General features: G+C 47.0%; 1 protein-coding gene across 14 annotated transcripts in view; it reads right to left on the reverse strand.

Annotated features, from left to right (window-relative positions):
* Positions 1 to 18,668, reverse strand: part of CELF2 (CUGBP Elav-like family member 2) — a 663,065-nt gene that overhangs the window by 17,929 nt on the left and 626,468 nt on the right. For 10 of the 14 annotated variants that reach the window (XM_061435730.1, XM_061435722.1, XM_061435728.1 and 7 more), the window contains 2 exons: positions 18,390 to 18,524; positions 2,574 to 2,705 (listed from right to left, as the gene is read on the reverse strand). In XM_061435730.1, coding sequence (XP_061291714.1) covers positions 2,574 to 2,705; positions 18,390 to 18,524 — 267 coding nt within the window. The remainder of the gene's footprint in view (positions 1 to 2,573; positions 2,706 to 18,389; positions 18,525 to 18,668) is intronic. The other 4 variants (XM_061435723.1, XM_061435719.1, XM_061435725.1 and 1 more) reach the window with 1 other exon arrangement.

Raw genomic sequence — 18,668 nt, forward strand, 5'->3', positions numbered from 1 at the left:
CTTACACAGGAAGAACAAGGATATGGAGCTCAAATGGCGTAGCTGCTTGTTTACTAACCAAAACTTCTGTTTTGTGGGGAGATGAGGAACCCTCTGGGAGGGAAGGGGTAAAATTTGGGAATTAACTGGATCCATCTACCACCTACTTTATCCCTGGCTCCTTTGTGGAAAAGAGTTGGTTCTACTCAGAACCCCAGAAACCTCTCCTTACGATGGCAGGGAATGGTTCTTAGGTGCAGTGGGGGAGCAAATGGTAATGACACGGAAACCGCTCTAGTGGCCTCTGCCCAGGTTCCCGTTTCTTGACTTCCTTGTCTGAGGACTGTCCAGTGGGACAGGTGGCATCACTGTCTGTGAAGGAACGGTCTGAAGGAGGACCCTCTAGGTTAGGTTTTCTCTTGCTGTCTGAGAAGCAAGTATAAGCTCCAAGACAGTGTTGGGATTGTGAAATAGCTCTGATGGTAATTCACCCCAGCAGGCAGAATGTAGTTTTCTTTGTGCATGACTTTGGGTTTAAACATTTTCCTAGTTCATACTGTTTAGCAGAGGTTATTTGAGACTAGAAACAGTCTTAATTTCCCATGAACTATACACCTATGTTTATCCAGTGGCAAAGTATTTAAAAAACACAACAATAAGGCCGTTGTTCTTGCCAGAAGCAAAATTGAGTAACACAGACCCCACACAAGAACCAACCATGGTCTCTCTGCCATTCAACAGAGTCCCTCCCTAGCCGCTCACGGTAACAACGGGAAATCCCAGCAAAGGGCAACAGGACAGGCTGAGGAGGCGGACCACACGGACAGGACGACACACAGCAGTCAGAGCACGCGCTGAGGAGGACAGCCACTCCCACTGGCCTGGTACTGTGCAGACCCAGGACAGGCAGGCGGTCAAATCAAATTCCTTGTTTTAGGGGAACTAGGTCCTGGGGCTTAGAAGCAGCATGGAGGGGTGTGTGCAAACACTCGTCTGCAACCGAGGGGAAGGACAAGTGAGTTGGAGCGTCTGCAGAACAAGGTCAGAAACAGGAGTCAAGGCCATGAGGGCTGCTGGCAAGAGGGGCGCTGGAGGCAGCTTTAGTGGGGTGCAGTACTCTGCTGTCACCTGGTTACCACTGCATTTACTGTCTGCTCGCTAATCAAGAGCCATCCAGTCTGGAAAGAAAAAAAATCTCTTTCCTTTCCGCTTTCTTTGGCCTCTGGTCAGATAACACTCAGTCCAAGTTCATGTTTGTTTCCCCAGGGCATCTGCATGAAAGGATTCCATAAAACCCGAAACAATTCCCTACCTCTAAATGTGTGACTTGTATCTTCTAATCTGGGTGATAACAGCTAGTCTTCATTTGGGTGAGTTCTAGGTTCTTCTTTACAAAATAAATTACAAGGTATTCTTTTGGGATTTTAGGATATAGAATTATTCACGTTTTTGTTTTTTTCTTTTAAATAAACTGTACTTCTTGATCACCCTTTAAAAACTGTTCACTTAAACTGAATTGTGGCCAAGAATAAGGAAGCTTGTCAAAACTCTTTTTTTAATACTTAAAACGGGCAGAGGTTGGGTGGCCTGTTAGGTAAATGGGTCCCCAAGTCAGATCTCCTTAGGCTGTCGTGGGCCTACTGGGTGTGGCTGTTGTCAGGCACAGGGTGTGGGGACCGAGCTGCAAGAAAGGCAGACCCGGGGTCCCCTCTGTGGACTGAGGACCATTCCCTCTAGTGGAGGAGCCGAGGCTGAGCTCGAGCCTCAGCTGTGACTCATCCTCTTGTCAGGAGCCATTCTCCCCACAGATGTAAAGCACCGGAAGTGGGCAGGCTGTGTAGACAGAACTTGGAGTTCTTTGGTCAGTCTGTGTATTTCAGAGCTGAGGAATTCTGTAAACAATTTGCCTCACTCTGCTTCCACCTGCCGTAGGGGAATGGGGCCCTTCAGGAGACGCACTGCTGTAGGGTGACCCTGGCCGCCGGAGGCTTAAGAAAGACCCTAGACGTTCGCTCCAGGGGTGACTCCTCTCCACTCAGCCTTATTTCCTGCTTCCCAAGGCCTCTTCTCTCCTCCTCTATGACTGACATAAACCTCTGGATTTTAGACCTGGAGGGACTTTAGACCTTTAAGATCACCTGATCCAGAACGTCCCATTTTCAGATGGGACCCTGAAGTCCAGAAGGGGGGCAGTGACTGGCTCAGATTTCTGGGAGACTGAGAGCAGACTGGGAGCTGGCCCTGTGGTCCTGACCTCCAACTCATCGATTTATCTTTTATAACTTATTCACAGCCTCTCAGAAGGGCACCAAACCAGAACCCACCCAGAGTCCCGGAAACCTGCGGCTACTGGTCAACCACAGACACCTGTGACCAAGTACACAACCTGCACCCTGAAGACTCAGGGTGGCGAGGGGGCTGTCTGTGGAGACACAGAGTGCACACAGGCAGCACGCCCGTCTAGGCGTGTGCTCCTGCCCCTCCTCCCAAGCTTTAGTTCTCCCTGTGATGCAGCCTTCGCAGGCTGTCTCTGGCTGAGCACTGTCTGTGGAGAATTTGGGGGAAGGCTGTCCACCAGAGCAGCAAATACTCACTGTTGATGGTACCTGCTAGTGCATTAATGTTATTCAGTCCGACAGTGGCTCCTGCCAGTCCTTGCAGAGTCCCGAGAGAGGTCAGAGAATTCATGGCTGCACCAGCAGTGGAGTTGGGGGTTGAAGCAGCCACTGTAAGACAAAAGGCAGACAAGGGAGTGGGGAGAGAAAGGCACCGTGAGTGAGAGCCCGCTGGCCCAGGACGCAGTCTGTCCCGTCCTAGCGGACACAGGTGGGGGCCTTCACGGGACGACCGGGAACCTCGCTTAGGCTTTAGTGTGAGAGACATGGCCTGGGCTTGTAGCAATTGTGACCGTGACATTTAGTGAAAAAAATCATCATGGCTCTGCTGTGCCAGCCAGCGAACATGCGCTCTGCTGGCTAGTGGGGGCCAAGCCATGAGAAGAGGGCCTTTCCTCCTGAGTGGTGGGTCCTTCATCAGCCCCACTTTAGGAACCTCTGAACAAATGACCAGCACAAAGTGGGGGAGGGGGAGTGAAATGGCAATTCTTGGCTTTCTTATTCTTTATGCTTCAGACATGGCATTTTCTCAATGAAGTTAAAAAAAAAAAAAAAAAGTCATACACATTCCTGGGTTTGACAGAAGACTTCAAGATCCAAGTAGTGGTGCTTATAGAAGGGGAGATAAAACAATTCCCCACCTTTAACTAACAGCTTCATTGGGATATAATTCATGTTATAAAAGTTACTCCTTGAAAGTATGCAATTCCCTGATCAATATGTTCATAGAGTTATACAACCAGCACCATAGTCTAATTTTGAGAAACCCATACTCATTAACACTCATTCTACATTCTCTCCCCTCTCCTTGGACACTGGCAAACTGATCTACTTTCTATCTCTGTGGATTTGCTTAGTCTGGGTATTTCATATAAATGGAATCATAAAATATGTCATCTTTTGTGACTGGCTTCTTTCACTGAGCAAAATGTTTTCAAGGTTCATCCATGTGGCAGCATGTGTCAGTACTCTATCCCTTTTTATTACTGAATAATAGTCCACTGTATGGAAACACTCCACTTTGTCCATTCATCAGCCGTGGACATGTTGATTGTTTCCACTCTGGGGCTGTTATGAGTAATGCTGCTGTGACCATCTGTACTCAAGCTTCTGGGCAGACATATGTCTTCGGTTCTCTTGAATACGTAGCTAGGAGGGGGACTGCTGGTCATATGATAAAGCTCTGTTTTCCATTTTGAGGAAATGCTAAAATATTCTCCAAAGTGGCTGTCCTCCCTATTCATTTTTAAATAATTTTCATTAGTTATGAATGTTTTCCTGGGAAAAAGTCCTCAGATGTCCTCATACTGAAGACCATTCTGGAAGCTCTTCTCTGGTGTCACCTGAAATCATGTGAAAGCTCTTCAGGGCTTTACCTTTTCATTTTCTTTCCCCCAGGCCTTTACTACTGGCTGAGAATCAGAACATGCCCCAGGGATAGTTTTTCTCCCTTACTCGATGGCACATTAGTTTGGTAAGAGCTGTCACATGTAGGCTGATATCAGACTAAAATGCATTTCTCCATGGGAAATGCGGGGGGCTTCTGTTTCTAGTGGTTAGGTGGTCTAGGTACTAGAGAGACTCTCCCACTGAAACTAAAGTGCTCAATAAGGTATTTTAAAGGATGCTTTAAGTTGCATCAATAACTGACCATTTGGTAAGAGATACTCAGAATCAATGATATAAATGAAAGTGGGAACCAGGAAGATAAGCAGCACACTGAAGGTAGCGTTTGCCTTAAGGGTATTTGGTGAGCTAGACAACTTAAGCTCCAGTTCCCAAAGCCTTCCAGTGCATGACAGATATGAGAAGTCTAGGGTCCACCTGAGGTGAAGTGCTTAAGACGAGACCCCCCCGCAGAAAGTCTGGAACCCTTGAAGGCTACACAAGCAGTGTAAGCATGAACAAGACACACTTCCTGCTTCAGAAACTGTAAGGACAACTGCCTGTATCAAAACAGTGCTGAGCAGGGGGAGGGGATTCCCTCTGATAGTATATAATAAACTAGCCCTCACATAAGTCTGCAGAACAACTTTCTTTTATCTGACTGGTCAAAACCCATCCAACCATCAATTTAAAGTGGTCCCTAGCTTGTACTCTCTTCTAGCACCTTGTAGAATCAACTGTAAGTCAACCTTGAAAGGGCCCATGTTCAACAAAGAACTCTCAGAAATAAGGCTCCAAGACAGTTAAGCTCACAATTAAAAAAAAAAAAATACAAGTAAACCAAGTACCAAGAGTAAGAATCAGCAGAGACAGAGTTAGACACTATATTTAGATCGACCAAAACTTCAGATACTGGAATTACTGGTGTGCAATAGAAAGGAAGTGTATTTAACATGTCTGCACAATATGAAAGGGTGAAAAATGAAAAAAAAAATGAGGCTACAGCTATAAATTACACACCATCACCATTTCATTGCCCTCTTTAAAAAAACCAGAAAACTGGAAGCAAGTGGGGTGCAGGTAAGACTGAGAGCTTTACAGCAATTATTTATAACAGTGAAGATACGGAAACAACCCAGTGCCCACTGACAGATGAATGGAGAGAGGAGACATGCTGTGTGTGTGTGTACATGCGTATACATACAAATATATATATAAAATGGAGTACTGTTCAGCCATAAAAAGAATGAAACAGTACCATCTGCAGCAACATGAATGGACCTACAGACTGTCATATTAAGTGAACTAAGTCAGGCAGAGGAAGGCAAATACATATCACCTATATGTGGGATCTAAAAAAAACCACACAAATGAATTTATTTATTAAAAAATAGAGCCACAGACATAGAAAACAAGTTTAGGTTACCAAAGGGGGAAAGTGGTGCAGGGATAAATTAGGATTTGGGGGTTAACATACACACACTGATATATGTAAAATAGATACTCAGTAGGAAAATTCTGAAAGAGATGGGAATACCATCTGACATGCCTCTTGAGAAACCTATATGCAGGTCAGGAAGCAACAGTTAGAACTGGACATGGAACAACAGACTGGTTCCAAATAGGACAAGGAGTACGTCAAGGCTGTATATTGTCACCCTGCTTATTTAACTTCTATGCAGAGTACATCATGAGAAACACTGGGCTGGAAGAAGCACAAGCTGGAATCAAGATTGCTGGGAGAAATATCAATAACCTCAGATATGCAGATGACACCACCCTTATGGCAGAAAGTGAAGAGGAACTAAAAAGCCTCTTGATCAAAGTGAAAGAGGAGAGTGAAAAAGTTGGCTTAAAGCTCAACATTCAGAAAACGAAGATTATGGCATCTGGTCCCATCACTTCATGGGAAATAGATGGGGCAACAGTGGAAACAGTGTCAGACTTTAATTTTTGGGGCTCCAAAATCACTGCAGATGGTGATTGCAGCCATGAAGTTAAAAGATGCTTACTCCTTGGAAGGAAAGTTATGACCAACCTAGGTAGCATATTCTAGACAGCAGAGACATTATTTTGCCAACAAAGGTCCATCTAGTCAAGGCTATGGTTTTTCCAGTGGTCATGTATGGATATGAGAGTTGGACTGTGAAGAAAGCTGAGCGCCGAAGAATTGAAGCTCTTGAACTGTGGTGTTGGAGAAGACTCTTGAGAGTCCCTTGGACTGCAAGGAGATCCAACCAGTCCATTCTGAAGGAGATCAGTCCTGGGTGTTCTTTGGAAGGAATGATGCTAAAGCTGAAACTCCAGTACTTTGGCCAGCTCATGCGAAGAGTTGACTCATTGGAAAAGACTCTGCTGCTGGGAGGGATTGGGGGCAGGAGGAGAAGGGGACGACAGAGGATGAGATGGATGGATGGCATCACTGACTCCATGGACGTGAGTCTGAGTGAACTCCGGGAGTTGGTGATGGACGGGGAGGCCTGGCGTGCTGCAATTCATGGGGTCGCAAAGAGTCGGACACGAGTGAGCGACTGAGCTGAACTGAACTGAAGGACCTACTGTAGAGCACAGGGAACTCTACTCAATACTCTCTAATAACCTATATGAGAAAAGAATCTGAAAAAGAATGGACGTGTGTATAACTGAATCACTCTGCTGTATATCTGAAACTAACACAACACTGTAAATCAGCTATATGCCAATATAAAACAAAAATTAAAAAAACATATGCAAGTTGGAGGTCTCTATTTTGCTTTTCTATTTATTTAAAACCCCAGAAGACTGGCTGTAGTGCACTGTGGTCTTGTGCCCCCTTGTTGTGCTGCTCTTGGGTAGTCCAAGTAGACAGATGGGGCGAGGAACCAGACATGAGATTAACGGAGCTGAACAACTTGCCTTAATGTGAGAAGACTCCGTGTGCGCCAGTGCTTTGGACAATACTCTGAAAATTTACCCCAGTTTAAGTCTAAATTGGAAAAGATATCTCAGTTGTGTATCTGGCTGCCTTTAAGAACCTTCTGGGTTCTAGAAAATAATCTCTTTAAAGCAAAAGGAAAACTTAAATTTGTCACACAACCAGTCTCAATCGAGTACTTCAAATATTCAGGAGAAACACAACAGAGAAGCCCCTCTACACAAAACAAAGAGATGTACTAAATGCCATCGACATGCCTGTTTTCCTTATTTCTGTGCTGGCAGCCTGGCAGGAGGCTGCCTGCGTTCTGCCCACCTAAAATTAAAATTCCCTTCTGTCTCCACTAAGAACCATATCCTCTGCTTTCTCAATTAAACTGTTTACAAGGTGGCACAGGAGCTTTCAAGAGAAGGTGGTAAATGTTGGTTCATCTTTGCCCACGGCATCTCTTTTAGTCAAAGGATGCTCCATGCAGGGGATAGGCTGTACCTCAAAGCCAGAGGAGCGTGGGGTGCAGGGGGGAATGGGGGGCAGAGCTGCCTCACTTTCCACGCAGTGATGGACTGACCTGGTCACACGCCATGTTTCATGCCTGCAGTACCGCCGGCTCTCAACCACCAAGCAGGCCAAAGAGGTGTTGAGCATGGCCAGCCAGCAGGCGGAACAGCCACGTGACCCATCAGAGCCATGTGTATGTGACCCCACATGGCAACTCGGTTCTGGGCCTTCTGAAGACAAGCTGGGAGGGGTGAGGGTGCTGGAGAGGGAGGGGAACCGGGGTCAGGTCAGGAGCAGAGAGGGCCCCTGATGCAGTTTCTGCGGAAGGAACCAGAGTCCCCTGAGGTTTCTGAGGCTACACGCTGGCGTGGCCCCTGGAAAGGTCTGAGCCAGCCCTGACGGCCTCGTCCCCCCTTTCCCTGGACTGTGAACAGGGACACAGAGGAGGTGCGGCTTCCTTCTTATTCTCTGCACGAGGCGGGGTGACAAGCAATCTGGCGGGAGGCCGACTGCTCAATGGACAGAATGCGGCTCTTCCCCCTTTCACAGATTCCATATCCAGCCAGAGAAGTAGGAAAGTGGCCATTTGGGGCACCAGCCTCTGACACTGACCACGTCTGCACCATCCTTCCTAAATGAAGGGGAACCTTCTCTCCTTCGTTCTATGGGTGCCCTGGCAAGTCCTGTCTCCAGTACTTGGTCCCAGAGATGATCATGCTTCCTAGGAACCCAGTGCCTCCATCTCCACCTGTGAACCCTCTCCCCACTTTTCCTGGACTGCAAGATTTTTTTAACTTTCAATTTTGTATTGGGGTATAGCCAATTAGCAAACAACGCTGTGAAGAGAGAAGGGACTCAAGTGTACATGCACATGTACATGTATCCATTCTCTCTACAAACCCCTGCGCATCCAGGCTGCCACATAACACTGGGCAGAGTTCCACGGTGGACCACAGGAGTTTCAAAAAGCTACAATGAAACGACATCAACAGAAGACACAAGAATCTGCCTTCAGCGTATGTGCAAGACACTGAAAGCACAGTAGCTTTGTGGTTTAGGAAACACAACAACTGCCAACAGAAGAGAACACTGCCTGCACTGACCAGACGCACTCAGGACAGCGGAGCCTGCAGGCACTGCTCTGCGTCACACAGCGCTGATGCTCCCAAGGGGGCAGAGTGGTGAAGCGGCGACAAGGGCGCCTCTGTCGTTAGCTCACCACAACCCGAGGGGGAGCCCGGCACCTCCTCTCCCGCGGGGCCTAGTTACTCCACAATAACCACACCTCTTACTTCCATTTCTTCCCTAAAAGGATTTTTCAGGGGGAGGGATGGGGAGAGGAGAGATGACAGGGTGGGAGGAGGCTGTTTGAAAAGGACATTGAAAGCTGCTGCGGTGTTCTGATCTCAGTGCCCAGCCATCTGTAATGCGCATGCCCATTATCCCACAAACACCCGCATCATCTTCTTCCTTCACTAACCCGCTTCCAACTCACAGGGAGCTCAGTCAGCAACCTGGCTTGTGCCACGCTGGGACAGACAAGTTCTGCAGATGGGCCAGAGGAAGCCTCCACGTCTGCAGGGCTGGCTAGAAGAAGTCCCTTGCAGGGACTCTGAGCCCCTTTTGAGGCATTACTCTATGACAGGGGACATCTCCAAAGATGAGAGAGTGGTATGGGAATGGACGTGGGCAGTATCATCCCCTCTGTGCCCACAAAGGTCCCACCGTTTTCCTTGCTTTAGTTTCATCTCCAGTGCTCCCTGGGGCTGTCACTGGGGGGCGCTACTAAGAAAGCATGTACTCCAGGGTTGCCAGCCAGCTGCGCACCTCCTCACCTCAGCTCGTCTCCAGGGTCCTCCCCCGTCCGTAAAGAGGGACACGAGAGTGACGGTGTCATTTGGGGCCATAAACTTAAACAGTTTTATATAAACTCCAGTCTACCTGGATCAAACAAGAATGGAGCAAAGGACAGGACAAATTGGACCTGCTTTCTCATCTAGTGATATTTTGCTTATGAATCACCAAACTAAAACCACACCCTTCCTGTAGCTGGCCTCAGGTATTTGCCCCCCCCTTTTTTTTTTTTTTTAACAGATGGTCATGGACACAGCTTGAAAAAAATTCATGGTGATTTCAACCTGAAATATAATTCTAGGTGCCCAGGAGCTCCTGCTTTTGAACGTTTCCTGGGGCGGCAGGAGTGGTGACCCCTCAGCTGTGGTTAACAGCCTGTGTTTCCTCCGCAGGTCACTTGACCTTGCAGGCTTCCGTTTCCTCGTGTGGATCACAGAGGGAGGCACCTTCATGAATGAATAATCTTAAAGATTCCAGGTACTTATGAAACGGGTCAGATTACTGTTTGACCAGGCTCTAGAGAGGAAACATGAGGAACACAGATTTCTGTAGAAAGCAAGTCCCTGGGAAGGTCCTGGAAGACCTGTCTGGATGCTGGTCTTAGGACGTCCTGGAAAGAGGCAGCTTTCCCTGAGGATAATAGGAGCACACGGCTGGTGAGAGGCTACCCGGCAGAGTCCAAGGTCTGAGATGCTGTGAACCACCCGTCAGCTACTTGCATGGTTTCCTTGGGAAATGACTGACCACAGAGCACATGCTCAGTATACTGCCTGAAAAAAAGCCACCACTCACCAAGGGCTTTACCCTCAGTGATGACAGCTATAAGGAAATGGGTCCGGTCAAAGTTACCATGCTCTCTTTACTCCCACGGTGGCCATTCTGTCTTTGATAAGCAGGGTGTGTTGATTCTGTGACCTCAAATCAAGTTTGAAGTTCACAGCCAACTTCTTCAGTGAAGTCCCAGAGTAGAAAGAAGGAAGGAAAGGCTCTACTCCCTGCATTTATAGTCTAATATTTTTTAGGAACAGTGGGGAGGTATTTGCTTTCCAAAGTCAAATGTTCAGAGAAAAAAACATCACTGGGGCTTATTCCAGGTTTAACCAATTTCTTATTGTTCAGAGGAGCAGAATTTAGTGTCTTTCCAAAATAATCATCTTCCCCATATGATACTTTAATGCTGTCTTAAAAAGCAATAGCATACATTATATACACATTCCCTCGATAATTCAGTAAATGTAGAAATGGACAATTCGATTTCACAGTGGAGAAACTAAACAAAGATGAAATGACTTGCTCTAAGTCACAGCCTTCCAGCTCTTGGTCAGGATGGCCACGTATTCTAAATGGAAGTGAAACTGTAGTTCCTCTATCGCATTCTTTTAACAATTTTTTTAAACCTCTGCACCAGGCATGAATTTTTTATGGTTTCTAGCCCTAGACATGTACATTCTTGTCTTGCGTGTGTTGTGAATACCTTTCTGTCTCAAATCCTTCACAGCCTCCCCAGTCCTGTGGGTCTCAGTGGTGGAGGTGTTCCCTCTCTTCAGGGCGCCCAGTCCACTCACTGAGCATCCTCTCTGCTCTGTGCCCTGTCCTGTATATGAGTGTCTAACCCAGTGCTAGGCGACAGCTCTGAAGGTGGGATGGGGATGGGGCCTCACACAAGCCGCTGTTTCAGGCACCAGAGAGGAGGGTTTGAGTCCTTCCCCCTTCAGTCCATCAGTTTTTGCCTCTCTTTGGCTTCTCATCACCTCTGTTCCACCTCCTCTTAAGTCTAGAAATATGTCTTTCTCCATCGTAAAATTTCTCCTTCTATTGACCCTTCTAGACTTAAAAAAAATCACTACACTGCAGGAAGATGTCATCTATAAACACATAGCTCCTGGCTCCAGTCTCACGCCCCCTCTCACGGCCTCCAGGACTGTGACATCCTTTCCACTATCACAGTGAACCAACCACTCGGGGTGGGAGGTGAACTGCCCGACCGTGGCCAAACTCAAACACCTCTTCTCTGCCCTCATCTCGATCTCCTTCCTGCTTGAAACTCCCACGCTTGGTTCCCTGAAACCACGCTTCCTCAGGGCTCCCTTCCCACCACATGGCTCCTCCCCTCTGCCCCGCAAACACAGGCGAGGGTCAGGGCTTCACCCCCCAGCCTGCTGCTCTGCTGTGCTTCTGGCTCGATGGTCCCCCTCAAGACCACACTGACACCTGCCCACCTCTGCAGCTGCTCTGGGACAAGCTCAAGGGTCAGGGACCCTGCCTGCGGGATGTATTTACACGACACACCAGTTCACGCGTGCCATTGCTCAGCGTGCCTGAGTACGGAGCACCTTCCGCCGCAAGCTCCGCCTGCTCCCGACCGCCCTCTCTCTGCTGATGAGGATGCTGCGTTGGGGTCCCCATACTCGGCACACTTCCGTCCGCACCTCTTTCCCTCTGCTCCCTCACATCCAGTCAGCACCCAAGCCTCGCTGACACCCCTGCGCTCAGAGTCCTCACCTGGCTCTTTACCGCCTGCAAGAGGAAGTCCCAGCTTCTCAGCCACGGCTTCCAGGGCTCTCCCTCTCTCCCTGGTTCCTATTTCCCGTCTATCTCACGCTGGTGAAAAGGGAGATGGATTTCCATTTGCTGACAGAATGCCTTTTCTGTATTTTCTCACACCTGACACATCTGATAAATCTTCCATTTCTACCTCAGAAAGCTTAACTCATCTTAAAGTTCTGGCTCCAGTGCTGACTCTCCTGTTAAAAGTCACCCATTAAGACAGGATCTTTCCCGTCACTCACACGGTGGACCTTATCTGATTCCCGCTCTTCCACCGGAAGAATCCAAGTTGGGGCATCCTGCTTGTTTTGTGCATGTGGCCACTGCATCCAGTTTATGGGACTAAGCCACCTACGAAAGTAGCATTTATATTTTGCTGCTTTTAAGTCTTAAAGCACAGACCTTAGGTCATAAACTTCTGAGAAGTTGTGACTAAAAGTGTTGTTGCTTTTTCATTTAATACAAAACACAGGCAATCCATACACGCTTTTACCAGTGGCAGTGGTGATACCAAGGTTATGTCAGACAGTGGGAGAGAGAGTCTGGGGTCGGGTGGGGGGAAAGGTCTCACCGAGTGCTTGTGTTGTGCAGCAGACATGCCTCTGAGCTCACACACGCCTCACAAGGGCCCCACACATGATGCCTGGGACCGTGCAAGGCAACGTTTATACTGAATCATGGACACAGCATGGTCTCCAGAGCCTCTAAAGCAGGGAACGAAAGCCCCTATCTCAAATACTGAGAACGTGCACCCCAAACAAAGTAAGAGCAAGTCCTAAGCGAAGCCACAGCTCTATGAACGCACGACAGGGAGCGTCTGCGCACCCAGGGTCAGACTTGCAGAAAGTCAAGCTCTGCAGCAAAGGGGAGGACCGTATCTACTGCCACCCCCTGGGCTGGGCAGCTTTCTAAGTGTTAGCTCAGCGCCATGAAGACACAGCGCAGGGAAAAGGGAACTTCACCCAGTGGGGGTGTGTAGGTGCTGGAGGAAAAGAGAGAGAAAATCGACTGGACACGGTGACCGATTAAGGACAGTGGACCACAGGCTGGCTGAGAAGGTCCCGCAGGGGCCGAGGATGGGTCAGCGAGAGAAAGAGGATGTCTCCATGCGGCAAGAACAGGCTTGTGGAAGAGTGGCTGGCTTTAGTCTTCCCGAGGTTGTGGCATCACCACAGCAGCCTGAAGGACGCCCTCTCCCAGAGCCTGCTGTCTGTCTGTCCTTCTCTCCTGTCCCTCCAGGCTTCACCGACCGTCCCTTGCATGCAATGGACCGGAGGGGTGGCGCAAGTCCAACCCCTTCTCATGGACTTGCCTGGCCAAGCTCTCAGAAGGCTCGGGAATTCAGGTTAAATCAACCTCTTCCAAACGAGGCAAGCTCTCGTGTGACACACGTGTGAGGACCCTTGGGGGAAGGAGAGGGGGAAGCCTCTCATGACACTGAAGGGCTCTGGGATGACTCGGAGGATGACTTCTGAGTCCCCACCACTCAGCCAGCCTGGTAACGCTGGTGGATGACACACCACTCGCCAGCCCTTCTTACGTGAGGAGCCAGGGCAGGTCTGAATCTCATAGGAACATGAGATTCATTTCCCTCAAGGAGTCCGCGAGGAAGTGTCCCCCTGTCCCTGGGACGCAGTGTCTGTTGCAGCCTCTGAGGAGGAGGCCATGTCTCAAAGGTGGGAAAAGACGCTGCCTAGACTCCACAGAAAAAACTCAGGGGAAAGCCAACGGTGGGAACGGGAGAACGTGCCCAAGTATTTAAAAATGTGCTTTACCCTTGAAAGAAATGATCTGTTAGCCTGAAGTGTGCACTTGACTGAATGCACTTACAGAAAGATTAGAGAATTTTAAAACATATTTTTAAAAAAGAAAGTAGAAGGGCAGCAGGATGATGTACACAGACATGACGTTAGGCTTTGGACAGAAAACGCCAGAGAGATGCTCGCAAGTGGGAATGCTGATGCGTATGTCCACGCTCTCAGAACCGCAGGCCAAGGCAACAGAGCCACAAGCCGGGCAGACATTAGTATCTTTAAGACCCAGCCACACACCTTACACTTTATCCCTTTCTACCAATACTGAGACTCATGTCTCAACAACAGGTTCGAAATGGGGTAAGAAGAAATGACCCAAGAATTAATTAAATACATAGAAGACCATAGTAAACAAAAGGGAAAATTATCATACCAAAATAAAAGACAAGAAACACGATTAAATCAGGCTTCAAAAGACCCATAAGAAATGCATAAAAGGCATAATAATGCATTTACCTGGTTTTTATTCTTTCCTGATTTTTAAATTTTACTCCTTACCATCTGATAACTGCATGAAACACTTATTCCAACCAAGGGCAACTGAGACTATTTTCATGTTTATTGCAAGGCCAGGAGTCAAAGAAACCTATATTTATTGCCTAAGGGGATCTTTTTTTTTTTTTTTTTACAAAAAAATAATGCTTAATCTTTCATGTTTTAAAGCATAGACTGTTTAAAATCATTTGTAATAATGCTTAGGGAGTTTGTTCCTGGGTGTACAGAACTGAAATGATACATAACAATTGTTAAAAAATGAATAGTTGGCGGGTGCTGAGCTGTCCCTGTACTTCCGAGATGGATTTGTCTGAAGCACAAGAGATGTCTCAAGAACAGTTGAACCAAAACCTGGGCAGGCCGGTAGATGAAGCTCTGCTTTCCGTTTGAATGGACTGGCTGGTTATGCATGGTTCAACAGGAAGCACCCCCCCCTTTTTTTTTTTAATTATTAAAAAAAAAAAACAACAACACAAAAAACACACTGGCCTTGGGACTAGCATTCCATCCCTTTTATTTCCTGGGAAATTGTTCTGATGAAGTGGAGAGTCATGAATTGTTACTAACCATGTTTTCTGTGATTTTGAAGAGTCCCTGATGGAAATAAGACAAATAATTTACTTTCACTTAAACACCAGATTTTCTTAGTTACACTTAAGATAAATAATTGAAATGTAGATTTAAATTGCTTCTGCTGCCCACATTTCAGGACTCTAATGAAACATTTTCGGCTCTTATGCAAAGCTCTGCTCAACACAGAAGAGAGAAACCCATCTCCCTGACACAGTGCTTGGCAGGATTTCTGGTTGGGCCGGACGCCATGTGAAGAGCAAAGGGAAGGATGCCTGGCTGGGGTTGGAAGAAAGAAAATACATCTCAGGACACATTTTCCCTTTCATTCAGGTCTCAGGAAAAAAGCTGAAAATGGCAAAGTATGTTTCAAGTTTCCTTACATACTCTTCCTAGGCTGTTCGAGTGCTCTGCATTTTAAGAAGGTCACTCCGTCCTCGCATTCCTGACCATACTGGATGGAATTAACGTGGATCCGCAGACATGGACCTCACCTCTCACTGTTTCCTCAGGATGGCGTCACGCCAGTCCTCCTCCTCCTCCTCGCAGCCTATTCCTGCTCGGTCCTCTGCCTGGACACCCCTGCCCCGGATCATCTCCATGCTTCCATCACCTTCCTCAGGTTTCTGCTCAAACGTCACCTTTCAGAAGGGGAAAGCCTCCTTCCACCCCCTCTCTCCATCTTATTCTGCCTGCGAAGATCGCAGCGCTTGCCTGGCATACACACAGCACCCGTGACTGCTCCCTGTTCGGATTCCCGGAACAGACAGGAGGCCCCCGGGGGCGGGAGTGTGTCCTGCTCCTGGCTGTGTCCCCAGCACCCAGGCCAGCGCCTAAGGCTGCACAGTCACTTGAGAGCACTAGCTATCAATTACAGTATCAACACTGATGAGCTGACAGACGCTTTTGCACTTGGCTTCCTAAACCCACGAGCCTTCTACTAAAGGAGAACAAAATGGTGGAATATTAATTCCAATTCCCTGGAACCAAGGCACATTCCCAACCCAGCTGTCACAATGGAAGAATGAATTTTCATAAAGTTGAATGAAGCTTCCCAAGCAAACAACAGGCCACATACCCTTCACCAAAATGTCCATTTATGATACTGGTTGCTTCTGGAACAGGAGAATAATTTCAATGTAGTGACAATGTTAAACTCTTTAAAGCCTGGTGAACCAAATAGCAGACTGCCTCCTTGCCATGTAAGGAAGAGTCTTTAGGGGAAAAAGTGTTCTTTTTTCCCCTACCTTGTTATCAATGATGTGGTTTCTTCTTTTTACTCTCAATAAAAGGGAGTCAGCTGTAGTTGGAAAAATTACAATCATCTATTTCTGCCAAATTAAAGTTAATAGTGTTTTCTCTTAAAAAAAAAAAAAAGACCTAATCCTTTTCCTTTTTATATAAACAAATAAAACACCCCTCAGATCTTGAGAAGTGTTTAGTTTTTTCACTCCAAATAAAATATAGTTAAAAATATCAGTTAAAAATGCTGACAAACGGTCTATGTATATAAAACCATATACAGTGTTTTTTTTAAAAAAATTTTTATTGGGCTAAAAATTTTTATAGTTGATTTACAATATTGTATTAGTTTCAGGTATTCAGACTGCTGTTTTAATATAATCTTTTCACAGTCCTCACAGGGAGATGTTTCTTTTTTTTTTGGCCTCACAGCATGCAAGATCTTAGTTCCCCGGCCAGGGGTCACACCAGCACCCACGTAGTGGAAGCACAGAGTCTTAACCACCGGACTGTTGGGGAAGCCCGAGATGGTTAATTCTTATTTTTCTTATTTAGCAAAACACTCTTCAGTCTAATTTCTAAAACAAGGACACTAGTGAGGTCAAATACTTGTGTTTTTAGGAAAAAAAAATCACTATTATTTTCATAAGGGAGAATACACTATGTCAAAAACGCATATTTCTTTAAAAGGATGTATTTAAATAACCAGTTTATGTTTTGCATTAGTTATAGTTTAGTCTCTTGAAAAAATTACAAAGCTGATTTTTCAGGAGTATTATCTGTTGTGTGGAACGAGGCCCACATGTTGTCATGGTATGTTTTTGAAGACATTTCAAGAATGAAGGCAACGTCCCACATGCTGTTGCTCTGAGATGAGGTGATGGATACACTGTCCAGCCTTTCCTCAACATCTCTTAAGTTCCTCCCTCAACACTGAACTCAGAGGGAAATGAGTTAGAAACACAGTGTTCAGTAACAAATTAAGGGCTGTGGGGCGTCTGTCCTCCCTGAAGGTGGTTGCCTGAAGAAGGCTGGTCTACTGGGCACTGTAGTGTTCCTTCTCTATTCTTCTAGAAGAAAACCCTGCATTGTTACAGAGAAGTGTAGGGGCCAGTTAGCTCGTCTTTTCCGAGTGGCCGATAGAGGGCCGTGGGGTTGTTAGTTAGAAAGGGGCCTGGATGTTGTCCAGGCCAGCGCCTCCGCGTACCAGAGCAGAAGGTGAGATCATCCATCAAGGCCCAGAAAACCCAGAGAGGAAGGCAAGCCAGCAAAACACTTTTTAAAAAACAAATCCTGGTGTCTAAGCAACCACATTTGGTCTGGCTCATATGAAAAAGAAAACAGCATCTGCCTTTGAATAAGGCAACAGAATTTCTAAGGAGGGGGGAAAGAAAACCTCACTTTAAATGACATGGCCCAGAAGGGGACCACAGAGGAGCAACAAAGACGGTCCCCTCTGGACCTCCACGCTGAAAACCACAAGTAAAGGATGAAGCTGGTGTGAAGTATCACAGATGATGATTCGGGGTTTTGAGTTTTAACAGGGAATTCTTACACTGCTAAAAACAAACCACCACCACAAAACCAGGAGAAAAGAGCATTCCTGAGGGAATGAGGCGCCTCGTCACTGGGCAACTTCACCAGGATGGAAGGGACGGCACAATTTTCAAACAAAAGGAATGTGTGAGAATTCCCTCACAAAGTTTTTCTTCTCATTTTATCCTTGGAAGATAAAAATGCACATGCTCAAACTTTTGTTTCTTTAAAGGGTAACTGCACACCTATGTTCACAACAGCACTATTCATAGTAGCCAAGACCCAGAAACAGCCCAAATGCCCACTGCCTGCTGAATGGATAAACAAGACGTGGTGCATGTATACAATAGAACAGTACTCAGCCATTAAAAAAAAAAAAGCCATCTGCAGCAGTATCAACTAGAGATTATCATACCAAGTGTAGTAAGTCAGACAAGACGCAACCAGAGGTTATCATACTTAGACAAAGACAGAGACCACATGCTGCCACTTATGTGTGGATCTAAATTAGGGCATAAACGAACTTACCCATGAAACAGAGACAGACTCACGACACAGAGAACAGACTTGTGGCTACCAGGAGGGGAGCAGGGCGGGAATGAACTGAGTTTGGAATTGGCAGATGCAAACTGTTCTGTATAGAATGGACAAGCAATGCGGTCCTCCTGTACAGCACCGGGAACTATATTCAAAATCCAGGCATAATCCGTAATGGAAAAGAATATAAAACAGAATGTCGACATATGTGTAACTGAGTCACTTTGCTATGCAGCAGAAACGAACACAACATTGTAAATCAACTCTATTTCAATAAAGATACATTAAAAAGACAAAGTAAAGCGGTAACTAAGTCTGGTGCCTGGCGGGGTCTGGGCATGTCCACCCTGCACCTGGCCCTGCCCCCGCGTCCTGTCTCCCAGCGGCAGGACCACCCCTTACCGGGACTGGTGAGAGCTCCCAGGGCGCTGCTCGTGGTGGACAGAGGATTTGCATTGGTGGTGGTGGCTGAGGTCTGGGCTGCGGCTGCAGCCGCCGCCAGCGTGGCCAGGTTCTGTAACTGTAAAGCATTCATGCCTGCAGGGGAGAGAGAGAGGGCACGTCAGCAGCAGGCCCACTTTACCCGTTTCCCAAAAGAAAAGGCAGGTGATGAGCACAGAGGGCCCTGGGGCTGGCACACTCACCCAGCTGCCCTGAGGACTCGTGCAGTACCACATGTCC

The sequence above is a fragment of the Bos javanicus genome, chromosome 13 (genome assembly GCF_032452875.1).
Source record: "Bos javanicus breed banteng chromosome 13, ARS-OSU_banteng_1.0, whole genome shotgun sequence".
Taxonomy (NCBI): Eukaryota; Metazoa; Chordata; class Mammalia; order Artiodactyla; family Bovidae; genus Bos; species Bos javanicus.